General features: G+C 64.5%; 1 protein-coding gene across 1 annotated transcript; it reads left to right on the top strand.

Annotated features, from left to right (window-relative positions):
* The first annotated feature begins 79 nt into the window (after positions 1-79).
* ACIN1 (apoptotic chromatin condensation inducer 1) lies at positions 80-19,962 on the top strand. The gene is given in 19 exon segments (XM_077806906.1): positions 80-337; positions 3,514-3,579; positions 4,080-4,191; positions 5,200-5,294; positions 5,655-6,986; positions 9,539-9,721; positions 9,959-10,044; positions 12,117-12,258; positions 15,390-15,435; positions 15,761-15,897; positions 16,299-16,451; positions 16,564-16,708; positions 17,112-17,257; positions 18,146-18,253; positions 18,336-18,443; positions 18,715-19,018; positions 19,182-19,282; positions 19,439-19,581; positions 19,583-19,962. Coding segments are annotated over 19 exon segments (3,675 nt in total). The 5' UTR covers positions 80-199; the 3' UTR covers positions 19,713-19,962.
* The last annotated feature ends 1,022 nt before the right edge of the window (positions 19,963-20,984 follow it).

Below are 20,984 nucleotides of genomic sequence, written 5' to 3'. Positions count from 1 at the left end.
GGCCGAAAAGACCCGAAGAGCCGAGGCGGGCACTTCCGGGTGATCGAAGATCGCCGAGCGGCGCCGGAAAGAGCCGAAGGCGGACGAGGGGCGGCCCGGAGGCGGCCGAGCGGCTCCGGAAAGAGCCGACGCGCGGCCGGAAGTTGCCGAGCGGGCCCGGGCCGGGCGAGGGAGGAGGCCGGTAGCGGCGCCACACAAGATGGCGGACGGGGAGGAGGTGACTCTGGACGGGAGGCCGCTGCAGGCGCTGCGGGTCGCCGACCTGAAGGCGGCCCTGCAGCAGCGCGGCCTGGCCAAGAGCGGCCAGAAGAGCGCGCTCATCAAGCGGCTCCGTGGGGTGAGGCGTGGGACGCAGTGCGCATGCGCAGGGGGACCCCCGCTCCCCGCCCGGCACAGGGCCCCGGGGCCCCGGAGGGAAGCCAGCGCGCATGCGCGGGGATCCCACCCTCGCACGGGCGGGGGGCGCGGAAAGGGGGAGCCCGGGGGGCGCAAGGGTGGGGGGAGGGCCGGGGTAGAGCCAACTGCCGCCAGCAGGGGGGGCGGGGCTTGGGGAGATCTCCCTGCCCCCACCAACGGGGGGCGGGGCTTGGGGAGATCCCATTGCCGGCGCCAATGGGGAGCAGGACTTGGGGAGATCCCACTACTCCCACCAACGGGGGGACGGGGCTTGGGAAGATCCCACTGCCCCTACTAAGTGGGAGCAAGACTTGTGGAGATCTCACCCCCCCACACCAAGAGTCAGGGTTTTGGGGAGATTCCACTGGCACCACCAGCGGCAGGGTGGGGCTTGGGGAGATCCCACTCCTGACTCCAATGGGAAGCAGGGTTTGGGGAGATTCCATTGCTACCACAAATGAGGGGTTGAGGCTTGGGGAGATCCCACTGCTACCATCAACAATGGGCAGGGCTTGGAGGAGATCACACTGCCGCCACCAATGGCGGAGGGCTTGGGAAGATCACACTGCCGCCGTCCTCAGGGAGCGTGGGGCTTGGGGGATCCCCTTGCCACCACAAACCATAGAGGTGAGGCTTGGGGGGATCCTCTTGCTACCACAAATTCTGTAGGACGGTGAGGCTTGGGGAAATCCCTCCGTTACCACCAATGTTGGGTGGCAGGGCTTCATGTGGATGTTGTGTTGGACAGTTCATGGTTGGTAGAGTTGTGGTTGAGGGACACAGTCGGTTTGGTTGGAGGGTGAATGTTGTGCTAGCACTTGATGTTGGATTATTGTTGAATGACATGATGGGATTGTATTAGATGATGGATGTTGAGTTGGGTTGCGTCTGAGATATCATAGAATATCAGGGTTGGAAGGAACCTCAGGAGGTCATCTAGTCCAACCCCCTGCTCAAAGCAGGACCAATCCGCGACTAAATCATCCCAGCCAGGGCTTTGTCAAGCCTGACCTTAAAAACTTCTAAGGAAGGAGATTCCACCCCCTCCCTAAGTAATGCATTCCAGTGCTTCACCACCCTCCTAGTGAAAAAGTTTTTCCCAGTATCCAACCTAAACATCCCCCTCTGCAACTTGAGACCATTATTCCTTGTTCTGTCATCTGCTACCACTGAGATATATGGTGGAATAGATCGGATGGCAACTGTTGTGTTGGGCATTCAACATTGGGTTGAGTTGTTGGGTTACAAGATGGAATTGGATTGGATGGTGGTGGTTGTTGGATTGGGCAGCCAATGTTGGGCTGGGTTCTAATTGAGTTGTGCAGTGGGATTAAATGGTAGTGGTTGGATTGGGCATCTGATGTTGGTTTGGGTTCTAGTTGAGTTGTGCGATGGAATTGGATTGGATGGTGGTGGTTGCATTGGGCAGCCATTGTTGGGTTGGTTTGTAGTTGAATTGGGCCATGGAATTGGATTGGACGGTGCTGGTTGGAGTGGGCAGCCAATGTTGGGCTGAGTTCTAGCTGAGTTGTGCAGTGGAATTGGATTGGGCGGTGCTGGTTGGGTTGGGCAGCTGACGTTGGGTTGTAGTTGAGTGTGTGGTGGAATTGGATTGGGAGGTGGTGGTTGGGTTGGGCATCCAATGTTGGTTTGCTTTGTAGTTGGTTTGGGCGGTGGAACTGGACTGGGGGGTGGTGGTTGGGTTGGACACCTGATATTGCACTGTGTTGTAGTTGAGTTGTGCGGTGGAATTGGATTGGGTGGTGGTTGTGTTCAGAAGATTAGTTTACGTATATCAAGTGACTGGGTCAAGTGACTAGTCCAGTGCCCTGGGGTTTTTCCAGCTGAGAGTAGAAATTGGCGATGGAATCTGGCGTTTTGTCTGATGCAGTTTTGTTTGCTTACCAAGAACGTACATAATCTTGTTTCTCTGAATGCAGGAGGAATCCAACACCAGCAGCTGGTTCCTGTGCTCACTGTCCCGAGCTTTTAGTTTTCTCTTCAGGCCATGTTACTGTGCTTCCAATCTGTCTGCTTGGCTTTCTCCCTCTGTCCATGTCTCTCTCTTGCTTGTGCTGAATCTAGTCTTCCCACACTCTGACCCACACATACCTCTGTGTCTGAGTTGTTTGTATTCATGAGTGGCCTTGACTTCTACTGTTACTTGTGCTAAGCCTGAATGAAGGACAGCTTTTCATCTCATTGATAATAATGGGCTTTGAACCCAGTCTGTAACAGAGCGCTGACCTGGGTGGGGTTGGAAGGCCACTCTTGTGTTGTTCTGTTGGGTTGATGATTTGGCAGGCGCGGATATGGGCAGCAGATGGATTGAGGTGGGCTGAAGCTGGATGGGTGAGTTGAAAGGTGGCTTTTGAGTGGGATGCATGGGGATGTTGGCGGATGGAGTATGACTGACATGTCTTGTGTCGAGGTGGAGTTGTTTTGGATGGCGGATGTCCTGGGACGGTCCAGGAATGTGGCAGAGACTGTTCAGAGTCTGGTGCAATGGTGGATTTTCAGGGCTATGTAGCTAGGTCTGTGGCTTGTGGAGGGGCAGTGGGTTGGATGGCACACACTGAGTTGGTCAGGCCATGGGCATTGTGTTGAGAGAGTCGACTGGGGGGTCTTGGGTTGTGGGGTGGGTTAGAGAGCAGACATTGCATGGGTAGGGTTCAGTCAGGCCTTGAATGTAGGCTTGATGGGATGACTGCTGAGTTGGAGGGGCTGCGAACGGACATTGGGTGGGAAGGTGGCCGTTGGGGTGGGCTTAGCTGGGTTGGGTCAAGTCACGGACGAAGGCTGGGGGGAGGACGTGGCTTTGGAAGAGTGGGGAGATGGTGTTGGGTCAGGCTGCAGAGGCTCTGTGCAGTTCGGCGGGCTGTGGCGGTGCATTGAGGGAGTTGGGTTGTGGATGGGATAAAAGAGAGCACTTGGATGGTTGTGTTGGGTCACACGTGTGAGGGTCAGGCTCAGCTGGGCGGGGGCAGGCCCTGTGTGTAGGGTTGGGACAGGAGGACTTGGAGGAGCTGGGGAGTGGAGGCTGGGCTGGGGGGCCAGGGCTGGGGGCCCCTTTGGCATCAGGGATCTATCTCTGAGCTCGGTGTCTCTCCACCCCAGGCCCTGATGCTTGAGAACCTCCAGAAGCACTCAACCCTGCACGCCACCTTCCAGCCTAACTCCCAGGTGAGGCCCGTCACGAGTACCGGGGGGCCTGAGTGCAGGTGCAGGCAGCACAAGGGCTCTTCTGTCACCCCAGCCACCGCCAGCCCACAGTGAGAGCGATGAGCTGTTCCTTCTTCTAGCCCTGCCTCTAACCACTACGACCCACTGCCTTCCCAGAGCCAGGAGAGAGCCCAGGAGTCCTGGCTCCCCCCCCAAGCACTAGAGCCCACAGCCTTCCCAGAGCCAGAAAAGAACCCAGGAATCCTTGCTCCCAGCCCCACCCATTCCCCCCCGCCCTAACCACTAGAGCCAACTGCCTTCCCAGAGCCGGGAGAGAGCTCAGGAGTCCTGGCTCCCAGCCCCCCCCACCCTAACCATTAGAGCCCATTGCCTTCCTAGCGCCAGGAGAGAGCCCAGGAGTCCTGCCTCCCAGCCCCACCCCCACTCTAACTACCATCCCCCCACAGAGCAAGGGATGGAACCCAGGCATCCTGCCCCCTCACCCTCTCATCTCCCTGCAGATCGGCGAGGAAATGAGCCAGAACAGCTTCATCAAGCAATACCTGGAGAAGCAGCACGAGCTGCTGCAGCAGCGGCTGCAGAGGGAGGCGCGGGAGGCAGCCGAGCTGGAGGGTGAGTGTGGGGAGGGCCCAGTCCCTAGTATCTGTGTGTCCAGGGACCCTGGTTCTTCTCAGCCTGTGTGTGGGCACCGGGCACGTTTGATTGGCTGGAATTCGCCTCAGCATTCAGCCAGTGGGCATGAGGCTTCTTCAGAACCCAAGCCACCAGATGAGGTGGAAATGGGTGCCTTTGATTGGCTGACTGCAGAGGGGGTGTCAACCAATGGCAGGGCTGCTGCCAGGTTTGCATCTCTGGGTCTGCCCAGTACTACCTGCGTCCTTCTCTGTTTCTGTGACTGGAGCGAGCTTTGCCCTCTGCATCTGGAGCCGGTGGCTGACTGGACTCTAGAACCCTGGGATCTGGAACAGCATGCTCTGGAGCTGGTGTTCTGGAGTGGGATTCTGGAATGACTGGTCTGGAATCTAGAAAACCTAGCACTGTGACTGGTTTAGAACATGCAGCCCCAGTCCAGGATTCGATGCAGAAGGGTGTGTGGGACCCAGAAAGCTAAGGTGATCTAGAACCTCGCTCTCCCCAGGGGTGTGTCATTGCCTCTGCTCATGAGCTCTCTTTGCCACAGTAACCAAGCATTTTAGAATCAGGGGGTCTAGACCGAGACACCTAGAACATTGCTTGGGTCCAGACCCCTCGGTGCACTCTTTCAGACCATATACAGCAGAGATCTAGAATGCTGTCCTCACTGCCTGAGGAGATAGAAAAGCGGAGAGGCAGCAAGAATGGAGAAAGAAGGTGCTGGGTCTAGAACAGGTGGGTTCTGGCTCAGAAGGAGCGAGGTCCTAGATCACGGGGTGCTGGGTTCTGTCCAAGCTTGGCATGGCCTCTAGAACAGGCACACATCTAGACTTCCCTGGTGGGATCTAGATTCAACAGAGTGGGCCTGGCCTGGGGATCCAGAAGGGAGAGGTTCTGGATCAGGGGGTGGTGCAAAGGTCTAGAGCAGGATGCAGGCTGGATTCCAGGCCCAGCCCTTTGAGCTGATGGTTCCCTGTCATTTCCCAGCCTCTGGGAAGAGCTACCCCATCTCCCGGGAGAGAAACGACTCTGACGAGGAGGGGACCAGGAGGCAGGAGCGCCGCTCCACCAGAGTCAGGCAGGTCAGTGCTGCAGCATACAGCAAGGGGGCGCTGGGCTGCAGAGAGCAGGGCAGGGGCTCACCGGGGGGCTGGGCTGCAGGGAGCGGGAGCAGGTGCAGCGGGGGGCTGGGCTGCAGGGAGCGGAGCGGGTGCAGCGGGGGGCACCGGGCTGCAGGGAGCGGGGTGGTGCAGCGGGAGCGCTGGGCTGCAGGGAGCGGAAGCGGGTGCTGTGCTGTGCTGTGGGGAGCGGGAGGAAGACGGGGCGCTGTGCTGGAGGGTGTGGGGGGTGCTGTGCTGTGGGGAGTGGAGGGGACAGAGGGTGCTGTGCTGCAGGGGGGCAGCAGGGAGCGTCCTCTATCAGCCACTCCCCTTCTCTCCCAGGCCAGAGCTGCCAAGGCCCCGGAGGGTACCCAGGCCGTGGGGCTGGAGGAGCGGGAGGCGACCCCAAGGGGCCGGAGGAGTGCGCCGCGGCCCGCCCTGAAGCTGGAGGAGGAAGAAGAGGAGGAGGAAGAGGAGGAGGAGGAGGAAGACGACGATGAGGAGGAGGAGGAAGAGGAGGACGAGGAGGAGGACGAGGAGGAAGCAAAGGATCCAGAGGGGAAGGAGTCTTCCCGGGGGATGGGGGAAGCCTGGCCCCCAGGCCCTCAGGCAAGCAGCTCACCCCAGGAAATCAGGGGGTCCTGGCAGGAGAAGGGGGGCCTCATGGCCCCAACACTCCAACAGACAAGAGTGCCCAGATCCCCAGCACCCCAGGAAGTGGGGGGGCCCAGATCCCCAGCACTCCAGGAAGTGGGGGGGCCTGAGGCCCAGGGAATGGGGGGCCCCAGATCACCAGGGCCCCAAGGAAGGGGGTCAGCCCAGGTTCCGATGCCCCTGGAGACAGAGGGGCCCGGAGGTCCTGAGCCCCAGGAAAGGGGGGTGACCAGGTCCTCGGAACCCCAGGGAAGTTGGACAGCTGTGACTCCAGCCCCCCAGGAGAAGGGGGAGCCCAGCCCACCAGCCCCTCAGGAGAAGGGGGAGCCCAGCTTGCCAGACCCCCAGGAAAAGGGGGAGTGCAGCCCAATGGTCCCCCAGAAGGAGGAGGAGCCCAGCCTGCCCTCCCCCCACAAGAAGGGGGAGCCCAGCCTGCCCTCCCCCCACGAGAAGGGGGAGTCCAGCCCGACGGCCCCCCAGGCAAAAGGGGAGGCCAGCCCGACGGCCCCCCAGGCAAAAGGGGAGGCCAGCCCACCGGCCCCCCAGGCAAAAGGGGAGGCCAGCCCACCGGCCCCCCAGGAGAAGGGGCAGCCCAGCCTGATGGCCCCCCAGCTGAAGGATTCCCCAGAGAAGAAGGGAGCGGCTGGGGTCCAGGATGACAAGGGGGCCCCCCAGGAGGAGGCAGAGGGGCCCCCTGAGATCTCACAGGAAGGGGGTGCATCTGCAACCCCCGGCTCCCCAGCCCCTCCCCAGCTGTCAGAAGGGGAGGCACCGATGGTCCCTCCTGGGGAGGATGAGCCCCCTCCCCCACTGCTGACCAAGGAGGCCCCCCCAAGTCAGAAAAGGCCATCAGGGGCCCACCCAGCATCACCTTCCCCTCCCCCCCAGCGCCGGCGGAGGGGTGGGTCCAACTCAGACTCCGACTCAGACTCCACCTCCTCCGGGTCCCACTCCAGCCGCTCCGAGTCGCCCACCAGGAAGCGCCAGGCCTCGCGCTCCAGCTCCAGCTCCAGCAGGAAGGTGAGCCCCAAGCCACCTGCCCTGCTCCCAGTGCGATCTAGAACCCAAACCTATGCTAGAGCCATGCCCTAGAGGGATAGGCCTGTTCCAGACCCAGTCTTGGTATTCTAGATCCCCCTCCCCACCAGCTCCTGCTCCGTGTGCAATCTAGAACCCAACCCTATGCCAGAGCCATGTTCTGGAGCGCTAGGCCAGTTCCAGACCCAGTCTTGGTGTTCTAGATCGCAACCCCCCATTATAGGCCCAAAAGATGCCCCGTACCTCCGTGGCCTAGCTCTGGGCCCCATTCCTGCTCCCCTTCCTGGGGTGCTGGGCTCGCTCCAGGTGCAGGTGGGCGTTCTAGACTCTAGTCAAGCCCTGACTGAGAAGGAGCCAGAATTTACCAATGTACATTGCCAAAGAGCCACAGTAATACGTCAGCAGCCCCCCCACGAGCTCCCGGCGCCTCCCGTCCATCGACTGCCCCACTGATCAGCTCCTCCCCCTACCTCCCAGTCAGCTGTTTTGTGGCATGCAGGAGGCTCGGGGGGCGGGGGGGGCGGAGCGAGGGCGCACCAGGCTATGGGGAGGGGGCGGGAAGGGGTGGCGTGGGGGCAGGGCCTGGGGCAGAGCCAGGGGCTGAGCAGTGAGCACCCCCCGGCACATTGGAAAGTTGGCTCCTGTAGCTCCAGCCCCAGAGTCGGGGCCTAGACAAGGAGCCGCACAGTAACTTCTGAAGAGCCGCGTGGGGCTCCGGAGCCCCAGGTTGGCCACCCCTGCCCCAGACCCTGCAGGGCACTTGCCTCTCTAGGCCTCTGCTCCAGAATCCATGTGGATCCTGCTTCTGGCGCTGGCTATTAGTGACCATAACACAGAGAAGTTGAACATCACAGGGGGGCGCCCCCACAGTAGCATCTACATTCAGAAAGGGATCGATGGCAACGGAGGCAGCTGGTGACCCGGAAATTCAGAGGACCAGGGTGAAATGCCTGCAAACTGCAGGGAGAGTCAGAGAGGCTCAAATTTCAGAAATCCTCCAAATTACAAATAGTCAGGGGAGGAGGTGCGGAGAGGCCAAAGGCGACTCAGAGAGGAGCTGACCCCCGGCAGGGCCAGAGGAGCCGCTTGCAAGAGACACGCAGTGTCACAGGAGGAGTGGCCGGAAGCCCGTCGGAAGCAGGGAATCTGGCACTAAAGGAGCCCAAGGCCGTGGCAGAGACACGCTCTCAGCATTGCTCCTCGCTGCCCGGCCACAGGTCAATTCCCACCTCCCTCCCCAGCTGTTCTCTGGGGGTGATGGGGCTGAGGATGCGGAGTGCGGTGATGAATTAACCTAGCGTAATGCCCCAGGCCCAGGGCTCTGTGCTAGGGAACCAGCCTCGCGCCCAGCAGGCTGGCACCTCCTGTGATGCCTGTTTCTCCTGGCAGCGCTGGGCCCGGGCTGAAGTTCCGTGCCTGGCTAAACTCTAGCAAAGGGCCCCATGGGCTGTGAGAAGGGAAATCTCCCTCGCCAGACTCTGGCGATCCATGGAGGGGGCCCACGACTGCGGCGCCATGGGTGGGGTGGGGAGGGGCAGAGAGCCTGGGCCAAGGTCCCTCCCCAAGGGCTCCTAGCCCAGCGAGCGGGGGCAGGGGGAAGGTCTCTCCTGGGTCAGTGCGCTGGACGCACGTGAGAGATCTCGAAGCCGCAGTTTGTTCCCGGCAAACAGCCACTCACCTTGCAGCTGCCCTCAGAAAAGCTCCTGGTGCATTAGAAGAGAGAACGAGACAGGAAATCTCATCCTACCCCTGTCTGATGCCCACCCCTGGCATCCCGCACGCACAGATCCAGGGCACTGGGAGAAAGACCAGAACCAGGCTGTGGGGGCTGGAGTGGGCTCCGTGTGAGGAGAGATGGCAAAGCCGGGGCCTGCTCAGGAGGGAGAAGGGGCTACCGCGAGGCCACGGCAGAGGGCTGGGGCGGAGACTGTGACTAGGGCTGACACAAACTGGAGGGCTCATGAATATGCAGCAGGTTTCCAGCAGGCAGGATTTCAGTTAACCTGTGGAACTCACTGCCAGGGGATGGGTTGAGGCCAGAAGTAGAAGGGGGTTTGACACACAAGGAGCCACATTTCTAGAGGCCGGGTCCAGCAATGGCCATTGGCCAAGCTGGTCAGGGGTGCAGCCCCCTACGCCGGGTGGCCGCAAAGCTTGGGCTGCCAGGAGCTGGGTGGCTTGCTCGATGATTGCCCTCTTCTGGCCAGTCGGACACAGGGTCCTGGGTGAGAGGGTTCCAGTTCTCTTTGATGGGCCTTTGATGTTCTAGACCCTGAGGACATTCCCCCCCCCCCCAGTTCTGTTCAGACCCCAACCCTCTCCAAACCCTACACCCTGGTTACAGATCCAGCTGGTGGTTCTAGATCCTAAGCAAGTTCTCAAGCCCCAAGGAGCCAGACTCCTGCTCCCCATCGGGTCGATACTCTAGATCCAGCTCTAGGTCTCCTCCCCCTGTTCCAGATCACACCTGGCGGTGGGGGGCAGCCGGGGTCAATGCCTCACTAAAGCTCTGTCTGTTTATCTGGATGCCCCAGTCGCGCAGCCCTGACGCCTTGTGGGCTGGCCCCAGTTCCCCACGCACCAAAGAACCCTCCCCAGCAGGACAGCAGGAGGCGCCGGAGAGTCCCATGGCAGAGGGCAGACCGGCCCCCTCGCCCCCACCGGCCCCCCAGAGACGCCCCAGCCACGGGCACCGGCACAGCCCGTTGTCACAGCAGGTATGAGAGAGAGGGGCACGGGGCCTTTTCCTCGGGGGGCCGGGAATGGGGTACCTGGGGGCATGGGGCATGGGGCCTTTCCCCTCCAGGGGGCGTGACTGGCTGGGAGGGATGGGGCTTTTCCTCTCCGGGGATGCTGGCCCAGCTCCGGCCCTGGGGCCAGAGGGGGGACAGGCTGGCTGGGGGGCAGGCCTGGGACCCCTCTAACACAGGCCCCTCCTCTGCCTCTCCCCGCAGGGCAGCTCAGAGACCCCGGGGGGCCCAGCCAGGGCAGTGCCCACGGGGGACCCACCGCGCCAGGCAGAGCAGAGGCAGCCTACGAAGTAAGTGTCCAGGCTCAGACGCCTGGGTCCCTGAGCCTGCAGGGAGGGGCTGGGATGGGGGGAGGGGTGGGCTTGGACGCCTGGGTCCCTGAGCCTGTGGGGAGAGGCTGCACTAGGCCATGCTAGTGGCCAGCCACTGTGCAGGCTGGAGATGGGGGAGGGGCTGAGGGGGCGGGGCTGTGAGTTGAGGGGGCTGTTGATGGGGGAGGGGCTGTTGATGGGGGGCTGAGGGGGCGGGGCTGTGAGCTGAGGGGGCCGTTGATGGGGGAGGGGCGATGGGGCGGGGCTGTGAGTTGAGGGGGCTGTTGATGGGGGCGGGGCTGTGAGCCGGGGGGAGTCTGAGGGGGCGGGGCTGTGAACGGGGAGGGGGCGTTGATGGGCTCTGAGCGGGGGGTCTGAGGGGGCCGTTGATGGGGGAGGGGCTGTGAGCCGGGGGGGGGTCTGAGGGGGCGGGGCTTTGAGCGGGGGGTCTGAGGGGGCCGTTGATGGGGGCGGGGCTGTGAGCCGGGGGGCCGTTGATGGGGGCGGGGCTGTGAGCCGGGGGGGTGTGAGGGGGCCGTTGATGGGGGCGGGGCTGTGAGCCGGGGGGGGTGTGAGGGGGCGGGGCTGTGAGCCGGGGGGGCGTTGATGGGGGCGGGGCTTTGAGCGGAGGGGTCTGAGAGGGCCGTTGGTGGGGGCGGGGCTGTGAGCCGGGGGGGCGTTGATGGGGGCGGGGCTGTGAGCGGGGGGTCTGAGGGGGCCGTTGATGGGGGCGGGGCTGTGAGCCGGGAGGTGTGAGGGGGCGGAGTTATGAGCGGGGGGGCCGTGAGCCGGGCGGGGGGGCTGGTGAGGGGGGAGGGGCTGTTGAGAGGCGGGGGGGCTCCGGGGGGCTGCGGCGGTCCCGCCCCCGCGCGGGGGCTGCTGGGTAGCGGTAAAATGGCCGCCCCGCCCGCTCGCCGCCCGCCGCTGCCCCGGCCCGGTCCGCAGCCCTGAGTCGCCATCGCCGCCGCCATGCCGGGCCCCCGGGCCCGCGGGTGAGACCCGCCCCCGCCCCCATAGCCCGCCCCCCCGGCCCGCGCGCCGCCCCCCATTCATTGCCGGCCCCTCCCTGCTGCGCCCCCCCATTCATTGCCGGCTTCCGGCCCGGCGCGTGCCCCTCCCCCCATTCATTCCCTCCCGGCCCCCACGTGCGGCCCGGCCCCCCCGCCCGGGGTCTCCCTCCCCTCCCCCTCCCCGCCGCGCCTGGGCTGAGCTGGCCGGGGAGGGAGGTTGGGGTGTTTGCAGGGGGCGGGGGGATGTGGAGGAGGGTGTTTCCAAGCTGTGCTTTTGGGGGGTGGGGGGTGAGGGATGCGGGAGGGAGTGGGGGCGGGCCAGAAGTAAAGGGCCCTGGGATGCGGGGAGCTCTGTGGGTGCAGGAGGTGGAGGGAAGGGGGCGGGAGTGAAAGGCCTTCGGCGTGCACGGGGTGAAGGGGCTGAGGGTATGGGGGGGCTGGGAGTGAAGGGGCTGGAGGTGTGGGGGGCAGGGAGTGAAGGGGCTCTGGGGGTGAAGGGGTGCTGGGGATGGGGAGACTGGAAGTGAAGGGGCGCTGGGGTGCGGGATGCTCTGGGAGTATACGGGGGCCAGGGGTGAAGGCTCTGGGGTGCAAGGAGCTCTGGGGGTGAAGGGGCTGGAGGTGAAGGGGCTCTGGGGTGAAGGGGCGCGGGATGTAAGGGAAGGGCTGCAAGTGAAGGGGCAAGGAGCTCTGGGGGTGAAGGGTATGGGGGCTGGAAGTGAAGGGGCTCTGGGGTGCGGGGTGCTCTGGGGGTGAAGGAGGTACGGGGAGTTCTGGGGGTATGGGGTGGGGCGAAGGGGCTCTGGGGGGAAGGGCTTGGGGTGGGGGGGGCCAGGAGTGAAGGGGCTAGGAGTATGGGGGAGCAGGGGTGTAGGGGCTCGGGGTAGCGGGGAGCATTGGGGGGTGAAGGGACACTGGGATGAGGGGAGGCTGGGGGTGAAGGGCCTGGGGGTGAAGGGTGGGGGCTCTGGGGGTGATGGGGCACTGGGGGTGAAGGGATGTAGGGCGCCCACCCCCCAGTAACCCCCCATTTCCTCCCAGTAACCAGGAGGAGAAGGAGGAGGTGCCTATGGAGTTGGAGCCCCACCAGGCCGGCGCCAGCCCCCCGGCCGGCCCCCCTGCTCAGCCCCCCGGCCCTGACGAGCGCCCCGACGGGGGCCCTGAGGACGAGGAGAGGAAAGAGGTAGCATGGCGGGGCGCCCCATGGCATGGTGGGCAGGTGGGGGTCCCGGGGGGGTAGCTCAGCCAGCAAGGGGCAGGGCATGGGTTGGGGGGCGCCAATGGGGAGGACTTTGCTGGCAAAACCAGGGTGGGGGAGGGGTCTGCCCCCCTTCCAAGGCATTTGTGGGAGGTCTCCCCAACTTCCAGAGCTGCTCACAGTGGAGGAGACGGGGGGCTGGGATAAGCCCGCATGCGCTGCCAGCCAATTTGGGGGTGCTCTCCTGGGCACCCCCTGCCACGGGAGGGTTTCCAGAACCCCCGCCAGAGCCAGCCAAGCCTCCCCCTGGCCCCCCGTTTGCTGTAGTTTGGGGACGCAGGGCCTGGGGGGCTGTGGGGGCGGTGGTTGGTTCTGCAGAATGTCGCCTTGTCACGAGGTCCATCTTTCCCGAGCTCCACCCCAGTCCTTGGTGCTCCCCCCGCCCCGGCTGGGGGCACCCCCTCTCCCAGAGCCGCCTCCGGGGACGGGCAGGACCCCCCACGGCCCCCCCAATCCCCCGTTGACCTTCTCCTCTGGACTCCTCTGTTCTGATCCACGTTTTTAAAGAGCATCCGGCCCAGCGGGCGCACGCGCCAGAGAGATGCGGAGAGAGAGACAGAGAGCGGGCGGGGGGAGGGAAGCATGAACCCTGGCGTCCAGGCGGTCCAAGCTCCCAGCCGCGGGGGGCCCCTGGAGACACTGCTCCCACGCAGCTCCGCTGGGATGTCATCTGCATGTGGGGCCGGGGGACCTGCTGCTCATGAACCTTGGCCCCTGGGGTCTCCAGGCTGATGGACTGTCCAAGGACCTGGGGGTCATCTCCAGGCCCCCAAGGTCACTGATAGCCCTGAGGGTCTCCAGGCTGGTGGATTCACTGCAAACCCCTCTGTTACTGACCTGCGCCCCCGAAGGGTCGGTGCTGCCAGGAGCCTCCACCGCTCCTGGGACTCTCTCCAAGGACCTCCGGCCCCTGGGCATCTCTGCTGCTCCTGGGACTCCTTCCAAGGACCTCCGTCCCCCGGCGTCTCTTCTGGCCCCAAGGGTCTCCGCTGCTCCTAGGACTCTCTCCAAGGACCTCCAGCCCCTTGGCGTCTCTTCCGGCCCTCGGGGTCTCTGTTGCTCATGGGACTCGACACCCGGGGGCAGAACTCAGCTGCTCAAGGAATGAGCTCTGAAGACCTTCACCTCCTGGGGGTCCCTGCAACTCTCACGAGTCATTCCAAGGATCTCCAGCCCCTGGGGTCTCATTTGCTCTCAGACCATGCTAGGATCTCCAGCCCCCAGGAATTTCCAGCTCCGGGGTCTCCATTGCTCTCAGACCATGTGAGGATCTCCACTCCTGGGGTTCTCCTTGATTCCAGGCGTCTCCGTTGCTCGCAGACTCGCTTGAAGGATCTCCAGCTCCTGGGGTTCTCCTCCCCTGGGGAGTCTCCACTGCTCTCAGGACTATGCCAGGACGTCCGGGCCCTGCGGTGTCCACTGCTCTTGGGACTTGCTCCAGGACCTCCAGCCCCTGGGTGTCTCCTCCAGCCCCCGGGGACAGAACTTGTCTGCTCAAGGGATGAGCTCTGAAGATCTTCATCTCCAGGGAATCCCTGCAACTCTCAGGGGTTGCTCCAAGGACCTCCTGCCCCTGGGGTTCTCCTCCATCGCGCTCGGGACTTGCTCCAAGGACCTCCTGCCCCTGGGGTTCTCCTCCACCCCGCTCGGGACTTGCTCCAAGGACCTCCTGCCCCTGGGGTTCTCCTCCACCCCGCTCGGGACTTGCTCCAAGGACCTCCTGCCCCTGGGGTTCTCCTCCACCCCGCTCGGGACTTGCTCCAAGGACCTCCTGCCCCTGGGGTTCTCCTCCACCCCGGGGGTCTCCGTTGCTCTCAGGACTTGCTCCAAGGACCTCCAGCCCCGGGTGCCCGCTCTCTTGGGACTCTCCACCCAGCCCCCCGCCGGCGGGCGGCTCCCACCTTTGCCCTCTCTCCTCCGGGACGCCAGCCAGCGCTAGGTTCCTCCGCCACCACCACCTTGTCTCTTGCCGCCCCGCCCCGCCCCTCCAAACCTGGGAGGGTGCATTGCGATTGGACCGGCCGTTGCCTAGATACCCTGGGCACTGCGGTGCGATTGGCCGACGAAGGACGCCCCAGGTGTGAGATGGTACCTGGCGCCTCTGGCTGCACCTTTATTTCTTCTTGTCTCTTTGGTTTCCTTACGTTCTTTAAAGGCAAAGGAGGTTTTTGGTTAAACTCTTTGTGTGGAGATTTTTGGGGGAGGGGCCCAGCCTCCAAGGTGTTAATGGATCTGTGGGGCAGCAGGGTCCCCAGCTCCCTCTTTGGGGTTTGAGCTTTCCAGGAATAAATCCAGGGGGGCAGCGTGGGGCGTGGAGGTTCGGGGGGCAGAGTTGGGTCACAGGGCTCACAGAGAGCAGGATGGGGCCAGCAGCTTGTGGGGGGATGGTGGGGGGCAGCATGATGGATCGGGCTTATGGGGGGCAGTGGGGGGATGGGTCATGGGGGGCAGAGTGTCGTGTTGGGGGGCAGTGTAGGGGGATGGCGGGGACAGTGTGTCGGGTGGGGGCAGTGAGGGGGATCGGGGTCATGGGGGGCAGTGTGTGGGGTTGGCGGGGGGCAGTGAGGGGAATCGGGGTCATGGGGGGCAGTGTGTGGGGTTGGCAGGGGGCAGTGAGGGGAATCGGGGTCATGGGGGGCAGTGTGTGGGGTTGGCAGGGGGCAGTGAGGGGGTCAGGGTCATGGGGGGCAGTGTGTGGGGTTGGCGGGGGGCAGTGAGGGGAATCGGGGTCATGGGGGGCAGTGTGTGGAGTTGGCGGGGGGCAGTGAGGGGAATCGGGGTCATGGGGGGCAGTGTGTGGGGCTGGCTCTGGGGTAGACCCCCTTTCCCAGGACTCTGAGCCCTAGCTGTGCCCTGTTGCTAGGGGGGAGGGTGCCCCGTTATTCCTGGACTGTCTGAGAACCCCCCCGTCTCCCAGCCCGTTGGCCTCATCTGAGCCACTTGCGCCCCCACCCCAGCGGGTCTGGGGGCCGCTGCCTCACGGAGAGGTGCTGACTGGCCCCCTCCCCCTGTGTGGGGCTCTCTCCCCTCCTCTGTCTCGTTCCCTCTCTCTGCAGGCTGCGGCGCAGCACAAAGCCTTCAAGAGGAAGATCTCCGTCGTGTGTAAGTGACGTCCCGAGACCAGGCCCCCCTGAGACCTGGATGGGTTCCTAGGACCCCTGACTCCATAGGTGCCCGTGGGTCAGGGATGGGCTCGCGGGGCAGTGGGATTGGCCATAGGGGAGGGGCACTCGGTCCCTGCCCCATGTGCTGATTGGCTGTAGGATTGTGTGTGTGGGGAGGGGGAGAATAGGGGGTGCCCCTGGATATTAGGGGTGGTCCTTGTGGGGATCCCCATCCTGTGCTCTGATTGGCTGTTCGGGCTGGGGGTGGCCCAGGGATAGGGCAGTGGCCTAATGCTCTGCTCTGATTGGTTGTTGGGTTGCAGCAGCGGCCAAGGGGGCAGCAGCGGGGAACAGTGACACGGAGGGCGGCCAGTCGGGGGGGCGCAAGCGGCGCTGGGGGGCCAGCACGGCCACCACCCAGAAGAAGCCGTCCATCAGCATCACCACCGAGTCGCTTAAGGTATGGGGGACCCTGCCCTGGACACCTGGGTCCCTTTCCTTCTTCCAGCCTCTGCCCATGGGGGGACACGCGCCATCCCCAGATGCCTGGATCCCTCGCCCACTCTCTCCCCACCAGGGGGTCGGTACAGTGGGCACTAGGTGGTGGCCCCAGACACCTGGGTCCCATGGCTCTCCTGGGCTTTCCCTACTGGGGGGTTGGTGCAGTGGGCTCTAGGTGGTGTCCCTAGATGCCTGGATCCATCGACCCCACTCTCCCTGCTGGAGGGTTGGTGCAGTGGGCACTAGGTGGTGTCCCCGGACTCCTGGGTCCCATGGCTCTCCCTACTGGGGGATTGGTGTGGTGGGCTCTAGGTGGTATCCCTGGACACCTGGGACCCTTTTTTCTCCTGGTGCCCACAGAGCCTGATCCCCGAGATGAAGCCGGTGGCGGGGCAGGAGGCGGTGGTGGATCTTCACGCCGACGACTCCCGCATCTCGGAGGACGAGGGGGAGCGCCACGGGGAGCCGCCCGCCCATGAGAAGGGGCTCAAGATCTGCCGGACGGTCACGCAGGTATGGGGGAGCCAGAGAGCCCTGCACTGCCATCCTGGATGCCGGGCTCCCATTCCCCCCTGCCGGGGCGACATTGTCCCGTTCTCCACGTGCTCACTCTCTCCTGTGGCAGGTGGTGCCAGCCGAGGGGCAGGAGAATGGGCAGGGCGAGGAGGAGGAGGAGGAGGAGAAGGAGCCCGAGGAAGAGCAGCCCGAGGCCCCGCAGGTCACAGCAGAGTTACCGCTGCCCCCGCCCGTGGAGCATGAAGTCAAGAAAGGTCAGGACTCAGGTGGGGGGCAAGGCCAGGCTGACCTGGGGGAGTGATGGTGGCTAGGCGGGAGGGCTGGGGGCACCTGGAATGGGGGACTGGGCTGGGGGAGCGTGGGTTGTGGGGCTGTAGGGGCCTGGAATGGGGGTGGAGGCTGGGATGGGCTGGGGGGCAAGGCCGAACGAGGCTCCAGGCAGTGTGGGAGGCTGGGGGTGCCTGGAGTGCAGGGCAAGGCCTGGCTGGGAGGCAGTGTGTGGGGCTGGGGGGGGGGGTCACAGGATTCAGTGGGGGAAGCAGAGACCATGGGAGTGGGCTGGGGGGGGGGGTGACTCGGGGGTCAGGGAGGCATATGAGGGGCAGGGGGAGTCGGGGGCTCCCCCATGGCTACCTGACCCCTCTCTGCCCCCCGCAGTGACACTCAGTGACACCCTGACGCGCCGCTCCATCAGCCAGCAGCGCTCGGGCGTCTCCATCACCATCGATGACCCTGTGCGCACGGCCCAGCTCCCGTCGCCCCCCCGCGCCAAGCCCAGCCCCATTGTGCATATCTGCAACCTGGTGAGTGGGGGCTGAACCCGGGCCCGGCTCCGGGCCTGGCTCTGCCGCGCCCTGCCCAGTCGGGGCCCGGCTCCGGGCCTGGCTCTGCCGCGCCCTGCCCAGTCGGGGCCCGGCTCCGGGCCTGGCTCTGCCGCGCCCTGCCCAGTCGGGGCCCGGCTCCGGGCCTGGCTCTGCCGCGCCCTGCCCAGTCGGGGCCCGGCTCCGGGCCTGGCTCTGCCGCGCCCTGCCCAGTCGGGGCCCGGCTCCGGGCCTGGCTCTGCCGCGCCCTGCCCAGTCGGGGCCCGGCTCCGGGCCTGGCTCTGCCGCGCCCTGCCCAGTCGGGGCCCGGCTCCGGGCCTGGCTCTGCCGCGCCCTGCCCAGTCGGGGCCCGGCTCCGGGCCTGGCTCTGCCGCGCCCTGCCCAGTCGGGGCCCGGCTCCGGGCCTGGCTCTGCCGCGCCCTGCCCAGTCGGGGCCCGGCTCCGGGCCTGGCTCTGCCGCGCCCTGCCCAGTCGGGGCCCGGCTCCGGGCCTGGCTCTGCCGCCAGGCATGGAGTGAACGGGGCAGGGGCTGAACCCGGGCCCGGCTCCGGGCCTGGCTCTGCCGCGCCCTGCCCAGTCGGGGCCCGGCTCCGGGCCTGGCTCTGCCGCGCCCTGCCCAGTCGGGGCCCGGCTCCGGGCCTGGCTCTGCCGCGCCCTGCCCAGTCGGGGCCCGGCTCCGGGCCTGGCTCTGCCGCGCCCTGCCCAGTCGGGGCCCGGCTCCGGGCCTGGCTCTGCCGCCAGGCATGGAGTGAACGGGGCAGGGGCTGCTGGCCCGGAAAGGCCAGGCTCAGGCTGCTCCGGAGAGGTGGGAGCCCTGCTCTGTCTGCCACTGCCTGGCGTTGCCCCGCTCAGCCCACCCCTCTCCTGCAGGTGCGGCCCTTCACGCTGGGCCAGTTGAAGGAGCTGCTGGGCCGGACGGGGACACTAGTGGAAGAAGCCTTCTGGATCGACAAGATCAAATCACACTGCTACGTCACAGTGAGTGTGTGTCCGTCCGTCCGTCCTTCCCTGCCGCGGGTCGGTCCCCACCGCCCCTGCTCCATCTCTCTCTCCCCCGCAGTACTGCACGGTGGAGGAGGCTGTGTTGACCCGCAACGCCCTGCACGGGGTGAAATGGCCCCAGTCCAACCCCAAGTTCCTGTCCGCCGACTTCGCCGAGCAGGATGAGGTACCAGCTGCTGGCAGGGCGGGTTGTCGGGGGGCACCACGCCCCCTCTGATCCCTTCCCCTCGGCTGGATTACCCCATGGGGCTCTGTCGGGGGAGGAGTTTGGGGGGTCAGGGCTAGTTTGCAGGGGGTCGTTGAGGACTGGGAGGAGTTTAGGGGGATCAGGGAGTATCAGGGCACTGAGGATTTTGGGGCAATTGGGGTGGGGCTGGGGGGTTGTTGGGAGTTTGCGGGGGGGCAGGGGCAACCTCTGACCCACTCTCTCCCCTCAGCTGGACTTCCACCGGGGGCTGCTGCCAGAGCGGGTGGTGGAAGCAGCGACGGCAGCCCCGGGGGCTGGGCCAGCCGGAGGGCGCGGGGGCCGGCGCTCAGCCCCCCGGGAGCGCTCGCGGGAGCCGGAGCGGGCGGTGCGGGAGCAGTGGGCGGAGCGGGAGCGCGAGATGGAGCGGCGAGAGCGCACACGGGCCGAGCGCGAGTGGGACCGCGACAAGGTGCGCGAGGGGCCCCGCTCCCGTTCCCGCGAGCGCCGCCGCAAGGAGCCACCCAAGGCCAAGGAGAAGAAGGGCGAGAAGAAAGGTACTGGGGCGGGGCCTGGCCAGGGATGTGGGGGCGGGGCCTGGCCAGGGATGTGGGGGCGGGGCCTGGCCAGGGATGTGGGGGCGGGGCAGGGCTGGGGCTGCACCTGGGGGTGTGACCCTGCTGAGCCCCCCACTGACCCTTGACACCCTGCCCCCCCCAGAAAAGGCCCCAGAGGAGCCCCCCGCCAAGCTGCTGGACGATCTCTTCCGCAAGACCAAGGCCGCCCCCTGTATCTACTGGCTGCCCCTGACTGACACCCAGGTGAGCGTGGGGGGTCGCCCGGTTCCCTGCCCCTGCTCAGTGTGGGAGCTGGTGCCACAGGGCAAGGAGGCTGGGGGGGCTCTGGGGCGGGGCTGGCCAGGGCTCTTGAGTGGGACTGGGGGCTCCCCAGCCTGGCACTCACCCCGTCTCTCACAGTTCGTGCAGAAGCAGGCGGAGCGGGCAGCCCGGGCGCGGGAGCGCGAGCGGCGCCGCAAGGAGCTGGAGGAGGAGGAGTTGCGGCAGCGGGAGCGGAGCCGCCAGGCCGAGCGGGACAAGCGACGGGAGCACAGCCGGGAGCGGGGGGCCGGGGGTGCCCCAGGGGCGGCAGGCGGCGCTGAGCGGGGGGGGCCGGGAGCGCCGGGAGGCCAAGAGGCACAGCCGGAGCCGGAGCCGCAGCACCCCAGTGAGGGACCGCGGGGGGCGCCGCTGAGTCCCCGTTGGCCAGCTGTGGGGGAGGCAGGCCCAGCCCCCCATGGGGCCACCCTGGGGCTCTACCGGGGGCTGCTGGATTTCTGAGTCGGATAACTCTGCCTCCCCTGGGCAGATCCACCTTCTCCCGCTGCCCCCCCGGGGCAGATCCCCTCCCGAACCCCATTAATTTGTATTTTATTTTGGGACAAATGTTTTTTTATTCTGCTGTCGCTGGGAATCGAGAGGAATAAAAGCCGGAGTTAGTTTCATACGCGAGGGGTGTGTGTGATTCCTGGGGGGCCAAGCGCCAGGATTGTGGCCCCTGGGTGGCTCTTTGGGGTCACCCCCAAGGTACAGCCAGCCCCCCACAAAACCTACTCAGTGCCCTGCCCCTGCTCTGCTGTGGGGCTGTTCCCAGGACCAGCCGGAAGAAGTGAGTGGGTGTTTGGGGGAAAATCAACCAAATCCCTTTGTAAAACCCCAGGAAGATGGTATTTTTCAAGTGGTGTTTTTGCTCCTGCCACCCCAAATTCTCTCTCACACACACCCCAGCATTTCTCATCTGGTAAAAGTGTTAAAAAGTGGGGAAGGTTGGCGGAGTTGAAAGTGTCGTCACTCGTTAGCCAGGCTGCAGTTGTTAAACGAGGGGAAAGGCCCTTTTCCCAGTGGTTTTCTTTGTAATTTTCCAGGATAAAAACACTTTAAACCAGAAAAACATATCGCAAGCGGGAAACACGCTGACAGGTTTGAAATGGCCCCAAAGCAACAGGCGAGGTGATGGACCAATTCTGTAGCTTTGCAGGGTTTAAAACCCCAAGAGAAACAAGGGACCTGGCCTTGATTTTTCCAGAGATGGGGGGATTAGCCGTTTCCTCGCCTGCTGCATCTCTGATCTCCTGGGGCCGGCTGCAGCTGTTTGGCAACATTGGGGGGAAACAGACTGTTCAAGGGGAGGGAATGCAACCATTTTTAGCAGGTTTTTCCAGTTTTCCTAGGACAAATACCAACTTGTGACATGAAGAGAGAACCCGCACTTTGGAGAGAAAACCCTTTTACACTCCAAGTTGATTTAATTTTGCACTCTGCAAACCAATTGAAGTGGGGATTGTGGCCCTTTTCAAACACTTCCCCAGGTGAAAAAATAACGTTCCCATTGAATGAGGAATTACTCTGCCCGCTGGGGAAAACAGATCTTAAAATATTTTAAATTGATTAAAAAGGGACTAATTTTTTTTAAAACAAGTTTTATTTTTTAGGCTAATTTAAAAAAATGCCAGCCTGTTTAAAAATG

The sequence above is a fragment of the Eretmochelys imbricata genome, unplaced genomic scaffold (assembly GCF_965152235.1).
Source record: "Eretmochelys imbricata isolate rEreImb1 unplaced genomic scaffold, rEreImb1.hap1 Scaffold_35, whole genome shotgun sequence".
Taxonomy (NCBI): Eukaryota; Metazoa; Chordata; order Testudines; family Cheloniidae; genus Eretmochelys; species Eretmochelys imbricata.
This window is presented reverse-complemented; position numbering and strand designations above follow the sequence as displayed.